This window comes from Scyliorhinus canicula, chromosome 2 (genome assembly GCF_902713615.1).
Source record: "Scyliorhinus canicula chromosome 2, sScyCan1.1, whole genome shotgun sequence".
Lineage (NCBI taxonomy): Eukaryota > Metazoa > Chordata > Chondrichthyes > Carcharhiniformes > Scyliorhinidae > Scyliorhinus > Scyliorhinus canicula.
The window spans coordinates 133512315-133535508 of NC_052147.1; the positions used below are offsets into that span (position 1 = coordinate 133512315).

The 23194-nt window shown below is 48.3% G+C and overlaps 1 protein-coding gene across 2 annotated transcripts in view; it reads left to right on the top strand.

Annotated features, from left to right (window-relative positions):
* The window catches only part of LOC119958476 (aldehyde oxidase 1-like), a 267334-nt gene that overhangs the window by 90394 nt on the left and 153746 nt on the right, over positions 1 to 23194 (top strand). For both annotated transcript variants that reach the window (XM_038787024.1, XM_038787034.1), the window contains exons 14-16: positions 14141 to 14325; positions 18157 to 18331; positions 21559 to 21648. In XM_038787024.1, coding sequence (XP_038642952.1) covers positions 14141 to 14325; positions 18157 to 18331; positions 21559 to 21648 — 450 coding nt within the window. The remainder of the gene's footprint in view (positions 1 to 14140; positions 14326 to 18156; positions 18332 to 21558; positions 21649 to 23194) is intronic.

The following is a 23194-nucleotide window of genomic DNA, read 5'->3' on the forward strand; positions in this document are numbered from 1 at the left end:
AAGGTACATTTCTTCAACACCCATTTCTTAAAGGTACTCTCACATGACAATTAAATGTATTTAATCTTATTTATCGTGTTGACTGAGAAAACCCATCTCGACCGGCTTGGACAGACACAAAAAACACAACAATATTTCCCATAACTCTATTTTATTTGGGTATTACAATCTTCAAAACCAATCACACAGAATATGACTCAGTCTCACAGCTGAGCTCTAGGTATTACCTGCACTAGTGAAAGAGGCTGGCCAGGCTATGATCACTTGGTGCGTATATTTTCTTATCCAAGGCTCCCCTTCTGCGATGGCTACTCCGGTTGTCGCTGACAATGTGTTCCGATTTTCCTTCTTTTATCCAAGATCTGCTAGCGCTGAGTCATGATACACACACACATATCTAACCTCAGTTCTATTGTCCCATCAAGACTTAAACTCATTATATATATACTCCTGTCCAACCAGGGTAATTTGATGAAGATCTGTTGTCCTCTGATCATAAGCCTAAATTCTCAAGAGTCATAGCTCAAACCTTTTGTTTCCGCTAGCACACACAAGCTATATCCCCATAAGGTTTAAATTACTCAGTACAGGTAAAAAGTAACTGAAATTAATTTCTGCCACCTTAACAAATTGCAGAGGGAACTCCTGCATTATCTAACTCGTCATTGTTCTTGACCATTCTTTCTTAGTTCATGAATAGCGTGATCTGCACAAATTCTTTGAAGGTTTTGAGTTCCTTTCCATAACCCCAGATAACTAAATGATAGAAAAATCCCATCATCTGTGGCAGCTTCATTGACATTCCCCAGATTCAACAATATCTCCCCACTCATGAAGACATAACTTATCTTTTGACTGAAAGTCATTAATTTCTAATCTATTAACATTTAAGTACATGAGCTAAAACAAGAGCTTTTCCATGTTTACATATGCATTAGCTTAGATAGCACTTACTCAGTATGGATAACACACACAAAAACAAATATTGCTTTTCTAAATACAGTCAAGAATCAAACAGTTATGGGCGGCACGGTGGCACAGTGGTTAGCATTGCTGCCTACGGCGCTGAGGACCCGGGTTCGAATCCCGGCCCTGGGTCACTGTCTGTGAGGAGTTTGCACATTCTCCCCGTGTCTGCGTGGGTTTCACCCCCACAACCCAAAGATGTGCAGGTTAGGTGGATTGGCCATGTTAAATTGCCCCTTAATTGGAAAAAATGAATTGGATATTCTAAATTTATAAAAAAAAAGAAAAAAAAAAAGAATCAAACAGTTACATCGTAATGAGAATGTGTTTAATTTATCTCTTTTCAAACATCAAAAAAGTTTTGAAACTCAAAAACCCAGACAGACAAACTCCTTTTATTACATTTTATTTGTCAAAAAATCAAAATTAGTTTTCTTATCCCCTTTTATATGAGTTGCTATTTTCCATACACTCAATTTATTTGATCAGTTAAATCTCGCGAGCAATTGTATCCAGACATGGTAGTTTCAAGAGTAGAGTCAAATTATCCGACCCACAATTGGTATAGAAAAGAAGTGTATCTAATCATGAACACTTTGGCTGCGATTCTCCGGAAAGGTTTCGAAGTGTGGTGGAAAGCCGGAACTGCGGCAAGCTTCCCGTATTTATCCCGAATAAATGCTATTCAATGTTATTTGGTCCACTTAACGAGGCCCCACGGGCTTCCCACTGCAAATGAAGGCTCGGCAGTTGGTTCGCTGGGACTGCACTCACGAGCGCCCCCCCCCCCCCCCAAAAAAAAACAAGGTTGAGCAGCACTTAAACAGCACTTGCACAGCCAACCCCACTCAGCTCACAGCCACGGCACCGAAACGACCAGCCCCAGGATTCGTGGCTGTAGACCTCAGATGGCTCCTAGATGCGGACGAGGCCAGGAGGAATGTCCTGTTTTCCGAGGATCCTGGAGGGAGAGCCATAGGGAAGCCAGTACCGCCTGGGGTGAAGAGGCAGCGGGCATCAGCTTGGGAAGCGTGACCAGGAGGACTGACCTCCAGTGCCGCAATGAGGTCAATGACCTACACCGGGCAGCATGGGTGAGTTTACATCAACCCTGAGACCTTTCTGCCCCCACGCAAGAACCCCCCCCCAGTTGCATGCAGCCCTCAACCCTCCCTTCACACCCCTCTCTCTTCAAACCCCCCCCTCCAATCCTTCTTTCACCGCCATCATTCCCCCGCACCCCCTCCCTCCTACCTTCCCGGCCACTGAGAACAATGCATGCAACTAACGATGCCCTCTCTGTGTCTCCGCAGGAGAAGCTCTCCCACAATCACCGGAGTGGGCCCAGACTGTCGGAGGGGTGCCAGACATATGAATCCACAATAACTTTGTGGAATAGGCCCTGGAGGTGACGGGGGTAGCCGAGGACAGAGCGGTCACAATGTGGAGGTTGGCGCATGCTGCAGAGGTGAGAATCCACCGGGACCCACCCGGAGGACCTGTCATAGGTAAGTTGTTAATGCCATACAGACTGGTCCATCTCTCCCATTGACCTCATGTTCATTCTCCTGCAGGTCCTCCAGCCAATAGCACCAGCCCATTTGTGGTGGCCCCCTCCTATGAGACCACCTTGGAGAAGGCAGGCCGACCTGCGACACCTTGGCCCATATCTCCAGGCATGTCTGACTGCCCCAGGATGTAGCTGTCGTGCAAAGCCCCTGAGAAGCATGCATACATGTGCATGCTCTTCATGTGGTCACACACGAGCTGTATGTTCAGGGAGTTGAACCCCTTCCTGTTAATGTAGAGCACACCTAGCTGGCCCGGTGTACCCAAGGCGACATGCATGCAGTCTGTACGCCTCTGGACCGGGGGTATCCCTGCGATGGCAGAGAATCCTGCTGCCCGGACATCTTGTTGGGCTTAATCCATGTCAAAGATTATGTAGTTTCCACCCAGGCAAACAGGGCATCTGTGACCTGTCGGATTCACCTGTGGGCTGCAGTGAGATGCTACACAGGTCCCCACTCGATCCCTGGAATGATCCTGAGTCTTAAAAGTTTGGGGCTGCAGTGACCTTGATTGCCACAGAGAGCGGGTGACCTCCTCCTCCACATGGTGCCAAGTCCGCGAGTACGTTGCACAGGTGTCGCACTGTTTCCTTGTTTCCTTTGCAACAAACAGGGGAATCATTTACTAGCTTTGTGACAGACTTAAAACTTCTAGTACTATCCTGCAATTTGTTAATGCTGCATGATTCTAAGATTCATGACCAAATTGTTTTTGGAATAAATGATGAACACCTCACAAAGAAAATTACTTAGAGAACAGGATTTAACATTAAAGTCACTATAAAAAAATGCCTTGCTCTTACAAAGTAAGAATCAGTACCTAGAATATTATATCTGTGAAAAAGGCGTGAAAATCTACCATGAGGTAGAGGCAGTGTCGCAACTGAAGAAGATGCGCGTTTCTGATGACAGCCACCTTACGCGAGCACATTCTAACCAGTATGCAGATGCGCACTTCCAAAAAAAAGATGCAAACCAGCAAAATACCGTTCTGCGCATGCGTGAGAAGCTGCATATGCGCAGTTGAAAAAAGAGGGCAATCTGGAAGAAAATTGATTTGCGCATGCATAATCAATGATTAGGCATGACATCATGATGTCAGAACATTCAGAACAGGCCCACTTAAAAGGAAAATGCCCAAAATTCAAAATAACAGTTACAAACAGTTGACGATACCTTTCGCAGCACCATGGAACAAGAGGTTTGCAGCATTCAACATGAAGAGCAGATTAACAAATCCAAAACTAAAGAAGATAATTTAGAACATAGAACATAGAACAGTACAGCACAGAACAGGCCCTTCGGCCCTCGATGTTGTGCCGAGCAATGATCACCCTACTCAAACCCACGTATCCACCCTATACCCGTAACCCAACAACCCCCCCTTAACCTTACTTTTTAGGACACTACGGGCAATTTAGCATGGCCAATCCACCTAACCCGCACATCTTTGTTTCTTGAAGAATACTACTCAGATATGGTTGAGCTATTCGGATATGATAATCATAGCATCAGCAATACGGTTGATAAGCTCTATACAACTCTACTCATGGTAGATGAATCCAATACCATGATGGAATAGCAGATCATTGATACAATGGATGACAGCAAACTGTCAAGTAACCAAGATCAAAACGACTCCACACACAGAGCACTGAACGACTCCTGAAAGAGTGCTGATTGTCTCCACAGAGAGAGAGCGCTGATCGTCTCCACAGAGAGGGCGATTAAAGACTCTACAGAGAGAGCGATGAAAGACTCCACAGAGAGAGCAAAGAAAGATTCCACAGAGAGAGCGATGGAAGCCTCCACAGATAGCTAATTGACAAACTCAGAGCGACAACCATGCAAGAAGACAACTATGAAGCTCTATCCACCTTATTTGATCAACAACAAGAAGACTATGAATATCTACCCACTGTATGTGAGAATAGTGACAAAGTGATCACAATTAGCACACAAGACGTGCATGATCACAGCGAGATGACTGGTCTTAGCTCGACTGTACAACAGAACATAACAATCGACGTGAAACAACGAATGAGTCCATTGAGGCCACATCAATTGAAACCACATCTATTCTAAACAAACTACAAGAAAATGAAATCTTGGAGACATTGACTCCAGAAGAGGAGCACAAAGAGATCAAAGATGAATCAAATCAACCAGAAAAACTGACGTCACCAAGATCAATGCAACATCAGATCATTCACACAAACCTCAAATCATGAAGGTAAATTAAAAATCAGATACCACAAAGGACACTGATACTAATAACTTTGAGAATGACTCAAGTTATCCACCAGGAACAGTTTTTTAAAAAAATATAATTTTTATTGGAATTTTTTACATAAAATATAAAACATAACGACAAGCAATGAAATGCAACAAAATAACCCATAATAACTGTAACACCCCCAGACCGTATCGACGCATGTATCACATCCCCCCACCCCCCCAACCCCAATGAACAACAAAAGAACTTAAAAATAAATTAAAATTAAATAAACAAACATAGTCATTGTCCGCCCCACCCCCCCATTTCCCTCCCTCTTCCCCCCCGGGTTGCTGCTGCTACTGTCCCTGTACCCTATCGTTGAGCCAGAAAGTCGAGAAAAGGTTGCCACCGCCTAAAGAACCCTTGTACCGACCCTCTCGGGGCGAATTTGACCTTCTCTAGCTTAATGAAACCCGCCATGTCATTGATCCAGGTCTCCACGCTTGGGGGCCTCGCATCCTTCCATTGTAGCAAGATCCTTCGCCGGGCTACTAGGGACGCAAAGGCCAGCACACCGGCCTCTTTCGCCTCCTGCACTCCCGGCTCCACCCCAACCCCAAAAATCGCGAGTCCCCATCCTGGCTTGACCCTGCATCCCACCACCCTCGACACCGTCCTCGCCACCCCCTTCCAGAACTCCTCCAGTGCCGGGCATGCCCAGAACATATGGGCATGGTTCGCTGGACTCCCCGAGCACCTGACACACCACCAGGAACAGTTATTGAGCACAACAACAACAGAAACAAAAATGAAACAACAAACTGTACACAATGGTACAACTCTGAAACTGAAGGACAGTGTAATAGCAGTCCAAAACAATGCCAAGAGTAGAAACATCACATGGATATTGTTCAGACAAAAGAAACGTCATACCAATGAGTTTCATGCATTCGTATTTTCTCCAAGACAAACAAGCAAACCAGTTTTTAGGCAAATGACATACAAAATCAATACCCCAAGCACAGAAAAAAGACCAGGTCAGACAGTGGTTCGACCATTCGAACACCTCATGATGACATGTTGGTACTTAAATACCAGAAATTCAGATGACATGCACAAGACTGTGAAAGCTTCAAATTCACCACCTTGTCAGCTGAGAAGATCGACAAGACAACATAGAAAACCAGACAGACTGAACTTGTAAAATATTGAATTATTGTGTATGGTCATTACTCAAGTTTTGCTTGTACAGATATACATCTCATGATTTATACTTTTCTTGTTATACAATTTTCTCTGCTACATAGAAAATATGTTAAGAAAAAGGGAGATGTGGCGATCTGTATATCTGCTGGTATGTAAAGGGTGAACAACTGTAGTATAGTGCGAGACAACCACTAGATGGCAGCACCAGATCCATGTGTATAAACTGCACTCAGAGAAGATTCCCACCTCTTTGTATCATGAGTGATTAACAGCAGAGTGTTAGAGATATAGCTTAGTTGGCATGTGTAGTTAAACATTATTTATACTTATTTACTTAATCATCAGTTATAGTTGTAGAAGAGTGAACAAATTCATAGATATTTATATTTGTTATTCAATAAATATTATTTGCTTAATTTGAAGACTGATAGTTTTAATGAACTACAACCATCAGACCATTCTGGAAGTAAGCAAAAGAGTAATTACTCTTAAAGTATTATAAAGAGTATTACAATCACGTAATATAGCAGGCTCTAGCACCAACCCTGGTCCCACACACTTGTAACTCCCGCCCCGACCTGAGAGCGGCCAAACTCCCAACCTGCACCACATGCTGGCACCCTTGCCAGCCACCATGGTCGGGTGCCCTGGCCACTGAAGCCAACAGCTACCCATCACCTGGGCTTTTAGCGCTGGACTGTTAAACACTGTGCGTTTTCTGTTTCTCCACACCACCCCTCCCCTGCACCCCACGGTGCTCGATCAATGACTCCAGAAGCGAGATTGGACAACAATTGAAGGTTTTATTGTACTAGATGTTTCCCCCAGCAGAGCAGGTACAGAATGTGGCTGCTGGGGAGACACAGGCTCTTATACTCCGCCTTACTGGGCGGAACCAGCAGGCAGGCTTCACCAATCATCTTGCTGTCTCAGGTACCTTCCACACCAATGGTCTTACAGCATTATCCAGGGTACCGTAATACCCCTAATACTGGCTACCACATTCACCCCCTGTTTAAAAAAAGAGTCCCGAGGGGGTGGTGGTCTCGCGTTATACAGTGGTAGAGGTTGAGGTTATGGTGGTACCCGGTATACATTAGCACAGTGTTTTGTCTCATTACATGTCACAATTATTTACAGTATTTATTTACAGTCAGAATGACGTCCTCTGCGATTGGCGTAGCTTCGGCGGTGATGGAGGCGCCAGTTCGGGCATCCGTGACTCCGGCAGCATGGCTTCTGCTTCTCTGGCAGCTTCATCACCCCTGGATGGGACCGGTGGGAGGACCGATCCACCTGGGAAGGGGGTGGCTGTGGGGTGCGCAAGTGGGAGGGAGGGGGGTGGTGGTGGTGTGGGTGGGCGCCAGGTCCCAAAGGGAGACTGTATCCTGTCGGCCGTCGGGGTACACCACGTAGGCGTATTGAGGGTTAGTGTGGAGGAGGTAGACCCTCTCAACCAACGGGTCTGACTTGTGCACAGGCACATGTGCCATGAGATAGGGCATCAGGAGGCTCGTTTAGCTTCCCGGGACGATACAAGATCTCATAGTTGTAGGTGGAGAGCTCGATCCTCCACCGTAAGATCTTATCGTTCCTTATCTTGCCCCGCTGTGCATTATCGAACATGAAAGCAACCAACCGTTGGTCAGTGAGGAGAGTGAATCTCCTGCTGGCCAGGTAATGCCTCCAATGCCGCACAACTTCTACTATGGCCTGGGCCTCCTTTTCAACGGAGGAATGGTGGATTTCTGAAGTGTGGAGGGTGCGTGAGAAGAAGGCCACGGGTCTGCCCGCTTGGTTGAGGGTGGCCGCCAGATCTATGTCGGACGCGTCGCTCTCGACTTGGAAGTGAAGCGATTCATCGATTGCGTGCATCGTGGCCGTTGCACTGTCTGCTTTGATGAGGCTGAAGGCCTGGCGGGCCATTGCCGACAGGGGAAAAACCGTGGACTGGATTAGTGGGTGGGCCATGTCTGCATAGTTGGGGACCCACTGGGCATAATATGAAAAAAATCCCAGGCACGTTTCAGGGCCCTGGAACAGTGTGGGAGGGGAAACTCCATGAGGGGGTGCATGCGTTCGGGATCTGGGCCTATAACTCCATCGTGCACTATGTAGTCGAGGATGACGAGACGGCCGGTGCTGAAAACGCATTTGTCCTTGTTGTAGGTTAGATTAAGGATTTTTGCAGTATGGAGGAATTTTGGGAGGTTGGTGTCGTTGTAGCTGGTTGTAGCCGCAGATGGTGGCATTATTGAGATATGGAAACATGGCCCGCAAGCCGCACCGGTCAACCGGTCCATCTCCCGTTGGAAGACCGAGACTCCATTTGTGACACCGAAGGGAACCCTTAGGATGTGGTAGAGCAGCCCATCTGCTTCGAATGCAATGTATTTGCGGTCACTAGGGCAGATGGGGAGCTGATGGTAGACGGATTTCAGATCCACCATGGAAAAGACCTTCTATTGTGCAAACTGACTGACCAAATCAGATATGCGGGCGAGAGGGTACACGTCGAGCTGCATATACCTGTTGATGGCCTGACTATAATCGATGACCATCCTGTGCTTCTCTCCGGTCTTTACTCCCACTACTTGAGCTCTCCAGGGGCTGTTGCTAGCCTCGATAACGCCTTCCTTCAGTAACCGCTGGACTTCTGACCTGATGATGGTCCGGTCCTGGGCACTGTACCGTCTGCTCCTGCTGGCAATGGGTTAGCAATCCAGGGTGAGGTTCGCAAAAAGGGAAGGCAGCTCGACCTTGAGGGTCGTGAGGTTGCAGACAGTGAGAGGAGGTATAGGGCCGCCGAAGTTGAAAGTTAAACTTTGGAATTTACATTGGAAATCTAACCCTAGGAGCGTGGCAGCGCAGAGGAGAGGGAGGACGTAAAGGCGGAAATTTTTTAATTCCCTTCCCTGGACCGTGAGGTTCGCTACGCAGAACCCATTGATTTCTACATTAACAGGGTGGATGGTAAGAGAACAGCGCCTTACCGTGCTGGGGTGTATGAAGCTCTCTGTGCTCCCGGAGTCGATCAGGCAGGATGATTTATGCCCATTGATGAGCATGGTCATCGTCGCGGTCAAGAGCGTTCGGGGCCGAGACTGGTCCAGGGTCACCAAGGCAAGTCATTGCAAAGCTGGAAGTTTTCTTCGGGCGACCCGGGGACCTGAGACTCCAGCCAAGATGGCGGCGCTCACTGTTCGCACATGGCTGGGGGTGTGCAAGATGGCGGTGTCCGCCCGTCGCACGTGGTCCGTGGGGAGCAAGATGGTGGCGCCCGCTGGCCACACGTGGCTCGTGGAGAAGGTTGGGCAGGCGGTCCGAGTTTGCCCCAGAGACCGCGGTGACCGTCTGGGCCTGGCATATCGCTACAAAATGGCCCTTTTTGCCACACTCTTTGCAGGTGGAGGAGCAGGCCGGGCAGAGCCGCCGGGGTGCTTGGCTTGCCTGGAAAAGTAGCAGCGGGACACCCCGGGGTTGCTTGGTAGTCATGCAGCACAAGCTTGTGGGGGGATGGGGGATGCATAGGAGTCGGACGCGAGGGGGTTCCAGGCTGCCCAAGGGGCTGCCGCGCAGTCGGGGACGTATACACGGGTGTTTCGGGAGGCCACAGCCATGGAGCTAACAAGGGCCCGTGCCTCCTTGAGGCCTAGTGTCTCTTTTTCTAGCAGTCGCTGGCGGATTTGGGAGGACAGCATACCTGCAACGAATGCCTCCCGGGTCAAAAGTTCTGTGTGATCGCTGGTTGAAACTTGTGGGCAGTCACAGTTCCTACTTAACACCAGGATTGCACGGTAGAATTCCTCCAGTGATTCCCCAGGGATTTGCCACCTCGTCGCTAGCAGATGTCAGGCGTAGACCTGGTTTACTGGGCGAATATAGTGTCCTTTCAACAGGGCCATCGCGGCCTCGAAATTGTCCGCATCCTCGATGAGGGTGTAGATCTCTTGGCTCACCCTCGAGTGAAGAATTTGCATCTTCTGGTTCTCCGTGGGTGGAGCTGTGGCTGTCCTGAGGTACCCGTTGAAGGTCGCCAGCTAGTGTTTGAAAGTTGCCGCTGAGTTTGCCGCGTGGGTGCTGAGTTGCAGACATCCGGCTTGATTCGGACCTCCATTCTTTAAAATCTCATACAATAAATTGATGCTTGATCAATGACTCCAGAAGCGAGATTGGATGACAATTGGAGGCTTTATTGTACTGGGTGTTTCCCCCAGCAGCGCAGGTACAGAATGCGGCTGCTGGGGAGACACAGGCTCTTATACTCCACCTTACTGGGCGGAACCAGCAGGCAGGTTTCACCAATGATATAGCAGTCTCAGGTACCTCCCACACCAATGGTCTTACAGCATTATCCAGGGTACCGTAATACCCTTAATACCAACAGCCCCCTCCTCCCCGCCAAAGAAGAAGGCTGTGCATAACCACCGAAAGTGGGAGAAGACTGGAGGAGGACCACACTGCAGCACAACAGAGGTCATGGGACGTGGTGGGAGGGCCAGTGCGAGGAAGTGAGACCCCGCTGAATTGCGGTTCCCCATGGTGCATGTGTCACTCCCTCCTGCACCACATCCACCACCCCCCAAACCCACCACCGCCCCCACACTCACCAGAACCTCCACCCCTCCACCACCCCAATAACCCCTCCCCACCATGGCCCGCATTGCAATCATACTTCTTGTCTTGGCCCTTCCAGTGTCCCCAGCCCCCAACCACAGCCACAACCAGGACCCAGTGTGTCGACTAGTGGCAAAGATGTGCCCTACACGGATGGGGGCCCTTAACCCGCATCCCGATACACCCAAGGGCTCGAGTCTGGGAAGACATTGACTTCCCATCACAGCTGTCTCCAACTTCCATCACCATCCCAGAGACACTCACCTCGGTTGGGCACTTTAGTGAAGAGGCTCCTGGAGCACTATCTGGTGTGGGCCACACACGTACAGAAGGTGGAGATAGGAACTCCAGAGGCGGCGGACAGTTGGAGGGCTGGCCGACCCCAGGGATCAGCTGTCGGCCAGATGGGTTTCGGGCTTCTGGAACGGATTGTCCTATCGATTGTGCAGATGCAGTCGCAAAGCTCGGGCTATGGGGGCGGGGGGTCGGTGAGCATCCAGCACTGCAGGTGCAATTGGAGGAGTCCAAACACGTGCAGGAGCAGGAGGTGGTGCCTACCATGCGTGCCACCCAGGCCAACGCCGCATGGATGGCATCTGTGGTGGAGGCCTTGGCAGTAAAGGTTTCAGCCATGGGTCAGCATGCCCAAAGCCTGGGTTAATGTGTGCAGGTGTTGGCAAAGGCCCAGGACAGGGCTTCCCTCTCACAGGCAGCCATGTGCCAGAGCCATCTGGACATTGCTGCGGCGCTCCTGAGTGTGGCCCAGTCACAGCAGGTCGTGATTAAGAGGATTGCTTTGGCCGACATGGCACAGGCACAGAGGGTGGCTCAGAAAGCGCTCACCCCCCCCCTCACCGCCCCACCTCCGTCACCCCAGGGTTTCGATGGGACCGTATGATGGAATTACCAACTTGCATGCAGGGATCACCCATGTGGAGGGTGGTAATTGTTACTGTGGGCAAGAGTCAGACGTTGTCAAACAATGTGGAGCACCTGTGCCCCTCCCAGACCAGGGTCTCATCAACCTCCATTCCATAGGCCAGACCCACTGTTACTGCCACCCAGGGCCTGCACCCCATATAAATCACAGGGGGGGTTGCAAACAATGAGGTGGCCAGGGGGAGAGGGGGGGTATGCAGTGTCCGTACCCCTGGCCAGTCCACCCCCCACAACACGTTTATGAACGTCGAGGCGATTAAAGCGCCTCGTGCCCGTTGGCCCATGTGCACACATTGTGCGGCCTCTCATGCCTTCCCTGGGTGCCTCGAAGAGACGCGGAACCATTGGGTGTGCCAGGATGAAGACATCGTGCACACTGCCCAGGTATCATGTAATATGGTGGGTTACACACTAGCTGCATGTTCATCGAGTGGAACATTTTACGGTATGTGTAGACCGGCCTGTCATCTTCAGGTGCTCATATGGCGACATGCATCCTGTTGATCACTCCCTGGGTCGAGGGAGTCTTGGTCATGGTGCCGAATCCCGCTACCCGGGCACCCTGATGGGCTCAGTCTACATTGAAATTGATGTATTGTTCCGACCGGGCATATAGGGCCTCCGCGATCGCGTGGATGCACTTGTGCACTGAGCTTTATGAGATCCCAGACAGATTCCCACTTGACACCTCGATGGAAACTGTGGCGTAGAGGTTCTGCTCCAGCTCGTACAGCAACAAGGAGGAAGGCCACCATTGCTGGTTGAATTCCAATATTCGTTGTCTGCAGGGAGTGAAAGGCCGACATGCTCGCATGGTGCATAAACCCCGCGTCCAACCAGGTCCAATGGGCTACATGGTGACCCCGGTTAACACTGCGGACCCTGCTCCCTCCCACATGTCACCCTCCAACACCCCCCTCCACCATCTCTGCACGCCTGGCGCCGTCAGAACCCGGCACTATCGGGCCTCAGGCCCTGGCACCCCTCCCAGCTGCCAGGGGTACCATCGGCTGGCGCTGCCCTTACCAATGGTATACTCTGTGGCCCCTGTCCGGTGCCCTCCTGTAGTGGCTGCTGAGGGGATTGCTCTTGGTTTGGCCGCATGATGCCCCGCCGGTTGGGGGGTGTGGTATGGCAGAGTGTGTGGGGCGGTGGTGGTGGGTGGAGCCTGGGGTGCGGTGGAGTGTGGGTTGGGGCTGGGATGTGGGGTGGAGATGTCCTCAGCAGTAGTTGTGCGAATGTGGGGCTTGGTCTGAATGTGAGGCTTCTAATCTCATTTTAATATTCAAATTAACAACTCAGCTTCTAGGAAAGGCTATTCTAATAGGGGAGTTCTGTTCAGATCCTGGATGGACCTCGGCTTTGTGAACAGTTATTGAGTAGTGTCTGGCATGAAATAGAAAAGTGAGCCTCTTGGAAGTGTTATTAATAACGGAGTAAAATTTGAGGTCCTGAAGAATATTGAGACCAAATGAATTGCCTGAAAAGGACCGTTTCTGAAGAATTGAAAGAAACAATTAGCAAGCATTGCCCTTGTATTCAGGGTGTAAAGCTGGTGTGAAGGTTGCCAATTTAGTAGGGGGGAGGACTGCAACCACAGGTGCTTGTCCCAATGCTAAATTTGTGGGGTTCATTCCTTCGGTTTCTTGGGGCCTGAGGGTCGGGGCAGTAGTCGCCAATGAGTAAGGGAGTGGTCAGGCCTGTCATGTTCAAGATTCTCCAGAAATCTCCTGGACCAAGAAGTGCAGATGGGTTTATTCTTAGTTTTATTTAACTGGTGTTCCTTCGCATCCATAGTTCTTGCGATGGCCCTCTTGGAGTACGGTCAGTTGTCTTTGAAGGCATGACAGCCTGGAATATTCAGATGATGCCCCGGCTCAATTTTGGACCAGCCCGAGGTCTCTGTGCCCACGTGGATGCGACCTATACAGCATGATGTTTGAGACCAAAATAAATAGTTGTTTTATGAATGAGCAGGTCATTGATGCCAAGAAGAACTACATCTAATTGATTTTATTTCAATCACAGTTGTGCAGAGTGTAATGGGACTTGAGGTGTTCAAAATCATGAGAGATTTTACTCGAGTAGATAGTGAGATATTGGACGAGATCTTCCGGCTGTAAATGCCGGCGGGATCTTCTGTTCCTGACGACAGTGCACCCCTGCAGCGGGCTTCCCGGCGGCGTTGGGTAGATTCAATGGGAAATTCCAATGACAGCCAATGGTGGGCTGCCTCCACAAACACGCCACAGGAAGGCCAAAGAATCTTGCCCATTGTTTCCACGAGCGGGAGAGCTATTAACAAAAGGATACAAATTTAAGATAATTGGCAAAAGAACAAGAGTAGATTTGAGAATTCTCTTTACTCAATCAGTCTGGATTGGTCTGCCTGAAATGTATTTCAAGCATTAAACAGAAACTTTTGAAAGGGAACAAGATAAAATTTGGGAAGAGAAAATTAGCTGGTCTATGGGAATAGAATAGGGCAGTGAGATTATTCGATAGCTCTTTCAAAGAGCCGACACAGACATAAAAAGCTGAAGGGCCTCCTGTGCTGTATCCATTCTATGAAATACAACAAGACACCATGAAGTAAGTTGGTTACCATCTCTCCTTATTGCAGTGGCAGTTTGTGTCGGCATTTCGCCAGGCCTCTCGTCGGGAAAATGCGTTCTCCATTGTGAATTCGGGAATGCAAGTCGTGTTCAAAGATGAGACGAGGGTCATTGCTGAGCTGAGGATGTTCTTTGGAGGAATGGGCCCTACAACTGTCTGTGCAAAGAGATGCTGCAAGGAGCTGATCAACCGGTAAGCCTGCAAGCATTTGGAATATTCATGAGGTTGATCTGGAAAACCCTGTTCAAGTACCAACCACAAGGAACGTGCGTTGTATTTTGTTACTCTGAATTCCCTGACCAATTTAGCAGAAACAAGTAGCTGTGCTGGTTTCCTGTTTCTTTCTTCATGGTTCTTGCCTTATCGAGCCAGGACTAAAGAGCCGCACCCACCTTTATGGTAAGTAGTGGTCACCCTCTGAGTGCAAGTATCTCTGCGTCCCCAATGGATGTGAATTCTGTGTTCAGAGTCAGTGCTGTCCCTGGAAATGTGTGAACCCAACTCTTCTGACCCAGAGCCTGCCAATGAACCAGTGGTCTATCCGCCAAGAGCTGGATGCCAATCGGGTATTTGGAGACCATATTGTAGTTAGCATTTGTTGAGATCATCTAGAGTGAGGTTTGAGCTGGGCTTTTGTTACTGAGGTGGGTGGCTTGAATCAGAAATTTCCTAACTCACTGGATCTGCCTCAATTTAAAGGCTCCCGAATGGCACGAACTTAGCTCTGGGGAGCGGATGTGGACGGGTGAGTTCAGGATAGAGTCAGGCCCACTAATCCCAGAAGTGGAGCGCAGGCAATCAAGTGTTGAGGCGGGTTAATTAAAAGGTCTGCCTCAGTCCTCTGGGACTTCGTTCCATTCTATATTGTGAGTTTTTAGGTCCTCTCACTCTCACCAAAAGGTACTAAAGTCATCTTTGTCAATAACAACAAGGTTCTAAGAAAATCATTCACAAAGCAATAAACGGAAATCATTATTTTGAATAATTGCCCACTATGGGCAGCGTCCAACACAATTCCTTCCAACATCTTATTTCTCCAAATACAAGTAAGCTTATGAAACAATATTCTCTACAGAGTCATCCCTTTAAACACTGCCCGCACCCCCCTCCCAACCTCCGGGGCTCCTTATACCCTCCACCTGAACTCACCTAGTGTCCACTATGGGCCATGGTGAGATGAAATAAAATAAAGTTCAAAAAACGGCCTGCACAATATTATAAAAAAGTCCATTCAAGACTTTTAAATCTCAAGTGTGTAATCTCTTGTAAAAAGAAAGTTGGAACATAACATGTTCATTCCACATCGCCCACAACTCCACCTTTAATAAGCTCTTTTAAGTTGTTGACTCATACGCCCTGCTGAGATGATATGAGTTTTTGAAATTCAGCCAATCATTCATGAAATGAAAAGTGATATGAAAATCGCCTATTGTCAGAAGTAGGCTTCAAATGTAGTTACTGTGGAAAAATCCCTAGTCGCCACATTCCGGCGCCTGTTTGGGGAGGCTGGTACAAGAATAAAACTGTGCTGCTGGCCTGCCTTGGTCTGCTTTAAAAGCCAGCTCTTTAGCCCTGTGCTCGCCCTGAGGGAAATGTCAACGAACAATTTTTCTGGCTGTTCCCGCTGGCAGAGTCTTCGGGCCCCGGTGACCGCCCCCCTCCCACCGCAGGTGCCCCAACAGCGGAGAGTGTGAACAATGGCAAATCCAGTTTATAGCGTGGGACTGGAAGATCCCACTGCTGGCCAATGGTCGGCTGTCTCCGCCACTACAAAACATGCAGTTGCGGGGGGATTGGAATACATACCTGTGGAATTGGCCTGGACCTGGGTTTTCAAAGATGCCCATCCACAAGTATCCAAAATGTCTGCAACTTTCAGGCAATAAGCCACTTTTAGCATGGATCCAGTGACAACAGCAGGACCACATTGTCATTTTATATCAAAACTGTTTAGAGGTTACATAGCGCAGATGAAACTGAAGAGGTCTGTTCGAAGAATAAAAATCCGATTATTTTAATGGTCTTCAGAGGCACAAGGACAGTAGAGAGTCCTTGAAAATAATCTGGGCATCGCCACCCTCCACCTCCAGCCAACGAATTGACAATTTACCTCCCTGGTGCTACTTTGATGTGATCTTGAATTCCCTTTAGCACCTACAGTTTGCATGCCTAGTTTAAATGAGACTGGGACCTCAGATCCATTACCTGGCCGGGAGGGGGGCGGATCTTGTCTCCATTGGAACTGGTAGCTGACATCTCACCCAAACAGCCACTCAGCAGCTCAAAGCCAAACTATAAGAGACAGGTAAGAAAATGCACTGGATTCTCTGTTGCAAGTCTGTCCCGCTACTGCTGCTAGCGAGGAGGGAGGATTCACTACTCCTGCTGCATGTCAATGGGATTCCTACTGAAACCATCCCACATCGACGGGAACCCCACTCATTTCCAGAATATCCCACCGCCAGCGAATGACTGGAGAATCTCGCCCATGATCTTCCAGATACGTCTTCCCATTGGCAAATAATATGGGAAATGAGAAGACTTACGCATGTTTATTCTAAACCAAATTCAAATGTAAACAAACATTACCTTTAAGTAGAGAATGCAACTCGATCATGTCCTCTGAGTGATTAGAGAAATGTTTTTCACTGGTTTTCCCTGGGGGCCTTTCATTCTGGGTTTCTTCCCCTCTCCAGGCAACATTTAATCAGATACCTTTTCCCAAAATCATGAGCTTTAGGTTCAAAGCCTTTTTGTTCTTCCAAAGCAACTGCCTTTCTTCCACCCACCTGAATCTGGCTGTAGATATTATCCCATTGCAGCCTTGATGCTGACGGACAAATATGTGGATTTATAGCTGAATCTTGATCAGGCCCCTTGCAGACAATGCCTTTGTTTACAGTTGTTTTTACTCTATTCTCCAATCTCAGCAAGGTCTATTATGAGTACTCGAGGAGAGGCTGGCAGGAACATTCAACATCCTGACTCAACATTACTGATCAATCCTTGTTTTTATTTCCCCACTGTAAATTTTAATTCCTGATTCTGACAGGAATTTATTTAAATTTTCATGGCAATCTAACACAAAGCTCATTGCTCACAGTCTTTGAGGAAATGCATCACAATTCACATTTGACCATGATTCATTGAAACTTTTTCTAAAGCGCCCAAATACACTTTGCACAGAAAAACTGCCCCAATATTTAAAACAGCTTGTAATCCAAATCCAATCTGCAAAACAAAACTGACAGTTAAAAAAATGCTAAAATATGGCATCTGTGCATTTCAGTACCTTGCACTTCATTCCAAAATACATTTATTCTCAGGATTTTTGGTGTCACTGACAAGACCAGCAGTTATTCACAGGTCACAGATATAGGTTACGAGGTGGTAGATTTCAAACTGAGATGAGGAGGAACTACTTCTCGCAGAGGGTGGTGAATTTGTGGAACTCGCTGCCCCATAGTGTGGTGGAGTCTGAATCATTAAATGGTTTCAAGTAGGAAATAGAATAATTTCTGATTTAAAAAGAACAGGTTACATGGATAAGGGAAACAAGTAATGAGGTGGATTTTAGACCAAGAAGAGATCAGCCATGATCTGATTGAATGTCAGAGCAGGCTTGAAGGGCTGAGTTGCCTCCTTCTGCTCCTAATTCCTATGTTCCTCTGCTCCAATGTTATTCCTAATGGGCCTTGAGAATATGGTGGCGAGCTGGTATCTCGAACTGCTGAGTCCATATCTTACCCCCAGTGCCGTTAGGAAGAAAGTATCATGATTTTGACTTTGCAATGGTGAAGGAATCCCTATATATTTTCTTGACAGGTTGGCATGTGACTTGAAAGGGTGCTTGGAGGTGCTGATGAATCTTTGCATCTGCGCTTATTGCCCTTATCGGTGGGTTTGTCTGGAATGTGCAATATAAAAATCCTTGGTGCATAGCTGCTGTACTTGTTCCAAAGCAGAATCTATGTAGCTCAGTTGCTGCGCATGTAACTAGTAACTTCCTCCTCTCTGAAACAGATCCTGGGATGAAGATCTGCTGAATCAGGCCTGTGATTTGCTGCTTGATGAGATTTCGCTCCCAAGCTCAGCGCCTGGGGGAAGCGTGGAATTCCGGAGGACATTGACCATCAGTTTTTTCTACAAATTCTACCTGCAAGTGTGGCAGAGATTACAGAAACTGCTGAGCAAGGAGGCAAGAAATGGGTTCCAGTCACGGGTTCGAGAGAGTCCCCACTGGGGCAGTTGGGAAGTAGAATATCGGGTGTCTCATGACTGATGGCATGAGGAGGAGTGGGAAAGAGGATTCTGAAAGGGTGTGAGGATAGACATAATTTTTGTTGGGACTAGAGGATGCTCAAAGAACAGGAGACCTAAGTAGTCTTCACAAGGATGAGAAGGATCTTCCTTTCTCCTCACTTATGATCCACACTGCTCCGGATCCTTATCCTTTTTCAATATCAGAGAGGTGGATGCCTGCGATAGTGTAGGGGGAGTTCTCCCCTCTTCCCTTGCCAAATTGTACGTCCACATCAATAGTACGTCCAGGTCCCCCTCCAAGCTTTTTAGAAAACTCCACTGGAAGGAACCCATCTGGGCCCAGGACCTTCCATACTCTCCACCACCTTCCTCAATCTGATAGGGGCCTCCAATCACTTCACCAACTCCTCATCCACCCTGAGAAACTCCAGTCCATCCAGGAACCGCCGCGTTCCCTCCCCACCGGCTGGGGGCTCCGACTGATACAATCTCCTGTAAAAAGCCTCAAACGCCTCTTTCACCCCCACTGGATCCAACACCACCCATCCCATCTCGCCCTTTACTCTGCCAATCTCCGTCGCCACCTCTTGCTTCCTCAACTGGTGGCCAGCATACTGCTTGTCTTCTCACCATATTCACACACTGCCCCTCAGTAGCTGCCCCACCGCCTTCCCTTGGGGCAGCACGGTAGCACACTGGGTAGCACTGTTGCTTCACAGCGCCAGGGTTCCAGGTTCGATTCCCGGCTTGGGTCATTGTCTGTGCGTGGTTTGCACATTCTCCCTGTGTCTGCATGGGTTTCCTCTGGGTGCTCCAAACCTCCCACAATTCCTGAAAGATGTTCTGTTAGGTGAATTGGACATTCTGAATCCTCCCTCTATGTACCCGAACAGGCGCCGGAATGCGGCGACTGGGGCCTTTTCACAGTAACTTCATTGCAGTGTTAATGTAAGCCGACTTATGACAATAAAGATTATTATTACTATTATTGCCGTGGATACTAATCCGAAATTCATCTGTAACGTCTACCTCTCCTTCAAAAGCCCTGCCTATGGGTCTCCGAATACCTTCTGTCCACCCTCAGGATCGCCTCTGCCAGCCTTGCCGTCTCTGCCCATTCTACCTTTTCCCAATGCGCCTGAATTGAAATAAACTCCTCCCGAACCACTGCCTTGAGTGCCTCCCACAGCGTAGTGGCTGTGACTCCCCCCCCGTATCCCTTTCATGTCCGCATCCCCTTCACACCTGGATCTCCTTCATACCCGAATTCCCTACATGTCCGGATCCCCTTCACACCCAGATCCCCTTCAGACCTGCTTCAGTTTCTTGGGAACATGGAGTATCGTCTCCCTTCAGGCTTGAATCAAAATGTCCACAGGAGTTCAATTCTGAGGAGATAGAAGTGTTATGGTATTGTCACTAGGCTAGAAACCCAAGCTAATGCTCTGGGGGACATGGGTTCAAATCCCACAACAGCACCTGGTGGAATTTAAACTCAATTAATGAATATGGAATATAAAAGCTAGTATTAGTAATGGTGACCATGATCACTATCATCAATTGTGTAAAACATTTCTGATTCACTGATGTCCTTGAGAGAAGGAACCCCATGTTTACGTGTGTTTCCTCTGGGTGCACCGGCTTCCTGCCACAATCCAAAGATGTGCAGGTTGGGTGGATTGGCCAAGCTAAGTTGCCCTTCGTGTCCAAACGGTTAGGTGGGGCTACTGGATTACGTGTATAGGGTGGAGGTGTGGGCTTGAGTAGGGTCCTCTTTCCAAGGGCCAGTACAGACTCAATGGGCCGAATGGCCTCCTTCTGCACTGTAAATTCTATGAAATCTGCTGTCCTTATCTGGCCTGGCCCACATGTCACTCCAGACTCACAGAAATGTGGTTGACTCTCAACTGACCTCAGTTCAAGAGCATCAGGATTGGGCACTAAACATTGGCCTTGCCAGCGATGTCCACAGGACATGAAAGAATAAAGAAAAAAATTTAATATCATGGGACCTTGTCCTGACATTATTGTCTGCTCGAGAAGGCAATGAACAGGACGTGATGGCTAATCTGTCCGGCTTTCAGGCTGCCATATAACTCATGGCTATTTTAACTGTCCATTTCAGCCCAGAGGATAAGCTAAAATCACCTCCATCTCCTCGCCAATCACCTTCATTTTATTGCTGAATGATGCAATCAGTTAGAAACTCGGTGGCTCTGTGTCCGTTGTATTGGATTAGTTAATGCTGAAAGCTGCCCTGTCAAATTGGGAAAGGCCTGCATATGCATAAGTACATATAAACTATGTACGTATGAACATGCTAAATTGAAGGGCAGAAAAAGATGAGCTGGTGTATCAAACCTGCCCCACACTTGATGATGGCTGGAACTTCATGATGGGTAGCATATTGGTTAGCACCACTGCCTCACAGTGTCAGGGACACGGGCTTGATTCCGACCTCAAGTGACTGTGTGGAGTTTGCACGTTTTCTTCATGTCTCCATGAGTTTCCTCTGGGTGCTCCAGTTTCCTCTTACAGTCCAAAGATGTGCAGGTCAGGAGGATTGGTCATGCTAATTTAAAAAAAAAATTTGGATTATCCAATTTTTTTTTTCTAATTAAGGCATGCCAATCTACCAAACCTGCAGATCTTTGGGTTGTGGGGGTGAAACCCATGCAGACACGGGGAGAATGAGGTCATGCTGAATTACCCCTTAGTGGCCAAAGATGTGTCGGTTAGGTGGACTGGCCATGAGCAATGCGTGGGTAGGATAGGGCTGGGGTGTGGACCTAGGTAGGGTGCTCTTTCGGAGGGTCGGTGCAGATTTGATGGGCTGAATGGCTTCCTTCTGCACTGTAGGGATTCTATGGATTCCTTATTCCTGTCACCCACAGCTGCTGGGATAGCAAAAAAGCCCCAGGGCAAATCCCAGAGCCAATAATGGAAAAAGATGATCTGGAAAATTCCTCATCAATCTCTGTTAAAACCAGACCATAACGTCACGTGGTCCAACACATTTACCTTCCATATGATGTTATCTCTGTCCCAGTTAGGAATCTTTATGGTAGAGAGTCAGAACCCACTCCACCAGCTGCCATATTCCAGAAGCTCACTATTCTCTGCTTGGCTTCAATTCATGGCCCCTTTTCATTTCTCCTCCAGGATCTGTTTGGTGCAGACATCCCAGAACGACACTGGAGTGCGACGATCCCACTTCAGGTCGGGTTGCCTCGGGGCATCCAGAAATTCCAGGTCTGTTAATCCTACCTTCATTTTCTGTGCAAATGTAAATTTCCCCACACCCCACTTGTTTCCAGCTTAGAACGAGAATTGGAGGAATCTTGAGTTGGCTACCTGCAGTGGATTTGCATGAGGGTAACAATGGATCAGGTTAAATTGGGGCCTCTAACTGTAATGCGAGCCTATTCCGCCATATTTATTGGGTTAAAGGCCAGAATCGTGTTCCCCCTCCCCCGTGGCAAGTTTGATGGGGTTGATGTGGGCCTTCCCAGAAAGAAGCAACGCAGGGCTCTCTCCGCTCGTTGCCTTCACAAGATTCTGGCTAAAGTCAGGGGCTATAGTCTCGGGGGTGGGAGAGAAGACTGGATTTAAATACAATGAACTGGCTGTATTTCTCCATTGAGGTGACCATTAGTCAAAGTTATTCGGCAGGAGCTTGTATGAGAGATAGAGTCAGATGCCTGCTTGTGGTTAAAGTCATCCTGTTTGGATAAAGACATCTGACAGCAAGACTGACTGCTACACAAACCATACTGTGAAAAATTGAAGAAACTGGGATTTTTGTTTTTAGAGCCACCCATTTTCTTACTAAAAGGAAGAACTGAATCGAACTGGGCCGGGGAGCGATGGTGGGATGCAATAATGGTAACTACTTTGATTGAGGTTCAGTGGATGGGAGGAGTGGGGAACCCCTCACCAATTGACAAGTCCTGTTACGTTAATATGATTCGCATGGCATGATTACTGGATACAGAGAGGGAAGAGCAGAGGAGTTCTCCACGAAGAAGTATTTAATTGCCTATGTATTAGTTTGGGGCGTTCTGCGGCCCCGAATGATGCTTTCGATATCCAAGTCTCCGGCTGAGGCTCGGAGATGTTTTCCTTTGTTATCCCTGGCTGCTCAAGATAAATGGAACACTGGACTATAACCAGACGCCTTGAAGTAAAGCAGAGCAACAATGCTTTTGCAGTTGCAATGATCTCTTAGTGAAACCCAACAATAACAAATACAGTACCAATTTCCCCAACATCACCCATTCACTCAAAGTAAAAAACAGAATAAAATTAAGTTATCCCGTAAACAATGTGCTCAACACCACCAATAATCAACCCCCCCCCCCCCCCCCCACCTCACCCCCCCGCCTCCAAATAGTCAGCCTTGCCACCACCACCAGACTCCCAGAGAATTTACACGGGATCATCAGGAGCGGCGCTGTTGCCAACGGCCTCAACCCCGACCCCCTGCACAGACTCTCCTCCATTCTCACCCACTGGCACCCCCCCTCCCCCAAACCAACCCCTCACCATTTTGGCATTCACCGCCCAATAATAGTATAATAAATTCGGGAGGCCAACCCCCCTGCCTGACTTTCCTAACCCTGGCTACCTCCCCCCAAATAACAAGATGATCAACTGATCCACCTCCTTGAAAACCGCCTTCAGCAAAAAGATCGGCATTTACTGAAATAAAAACAAAACTCGTGGCAGCACACTCATTTTAATCGCCTGCACCCGAACTGCCAGCAACAGAGGGAGACTATCCCACCTTGCCAAATCC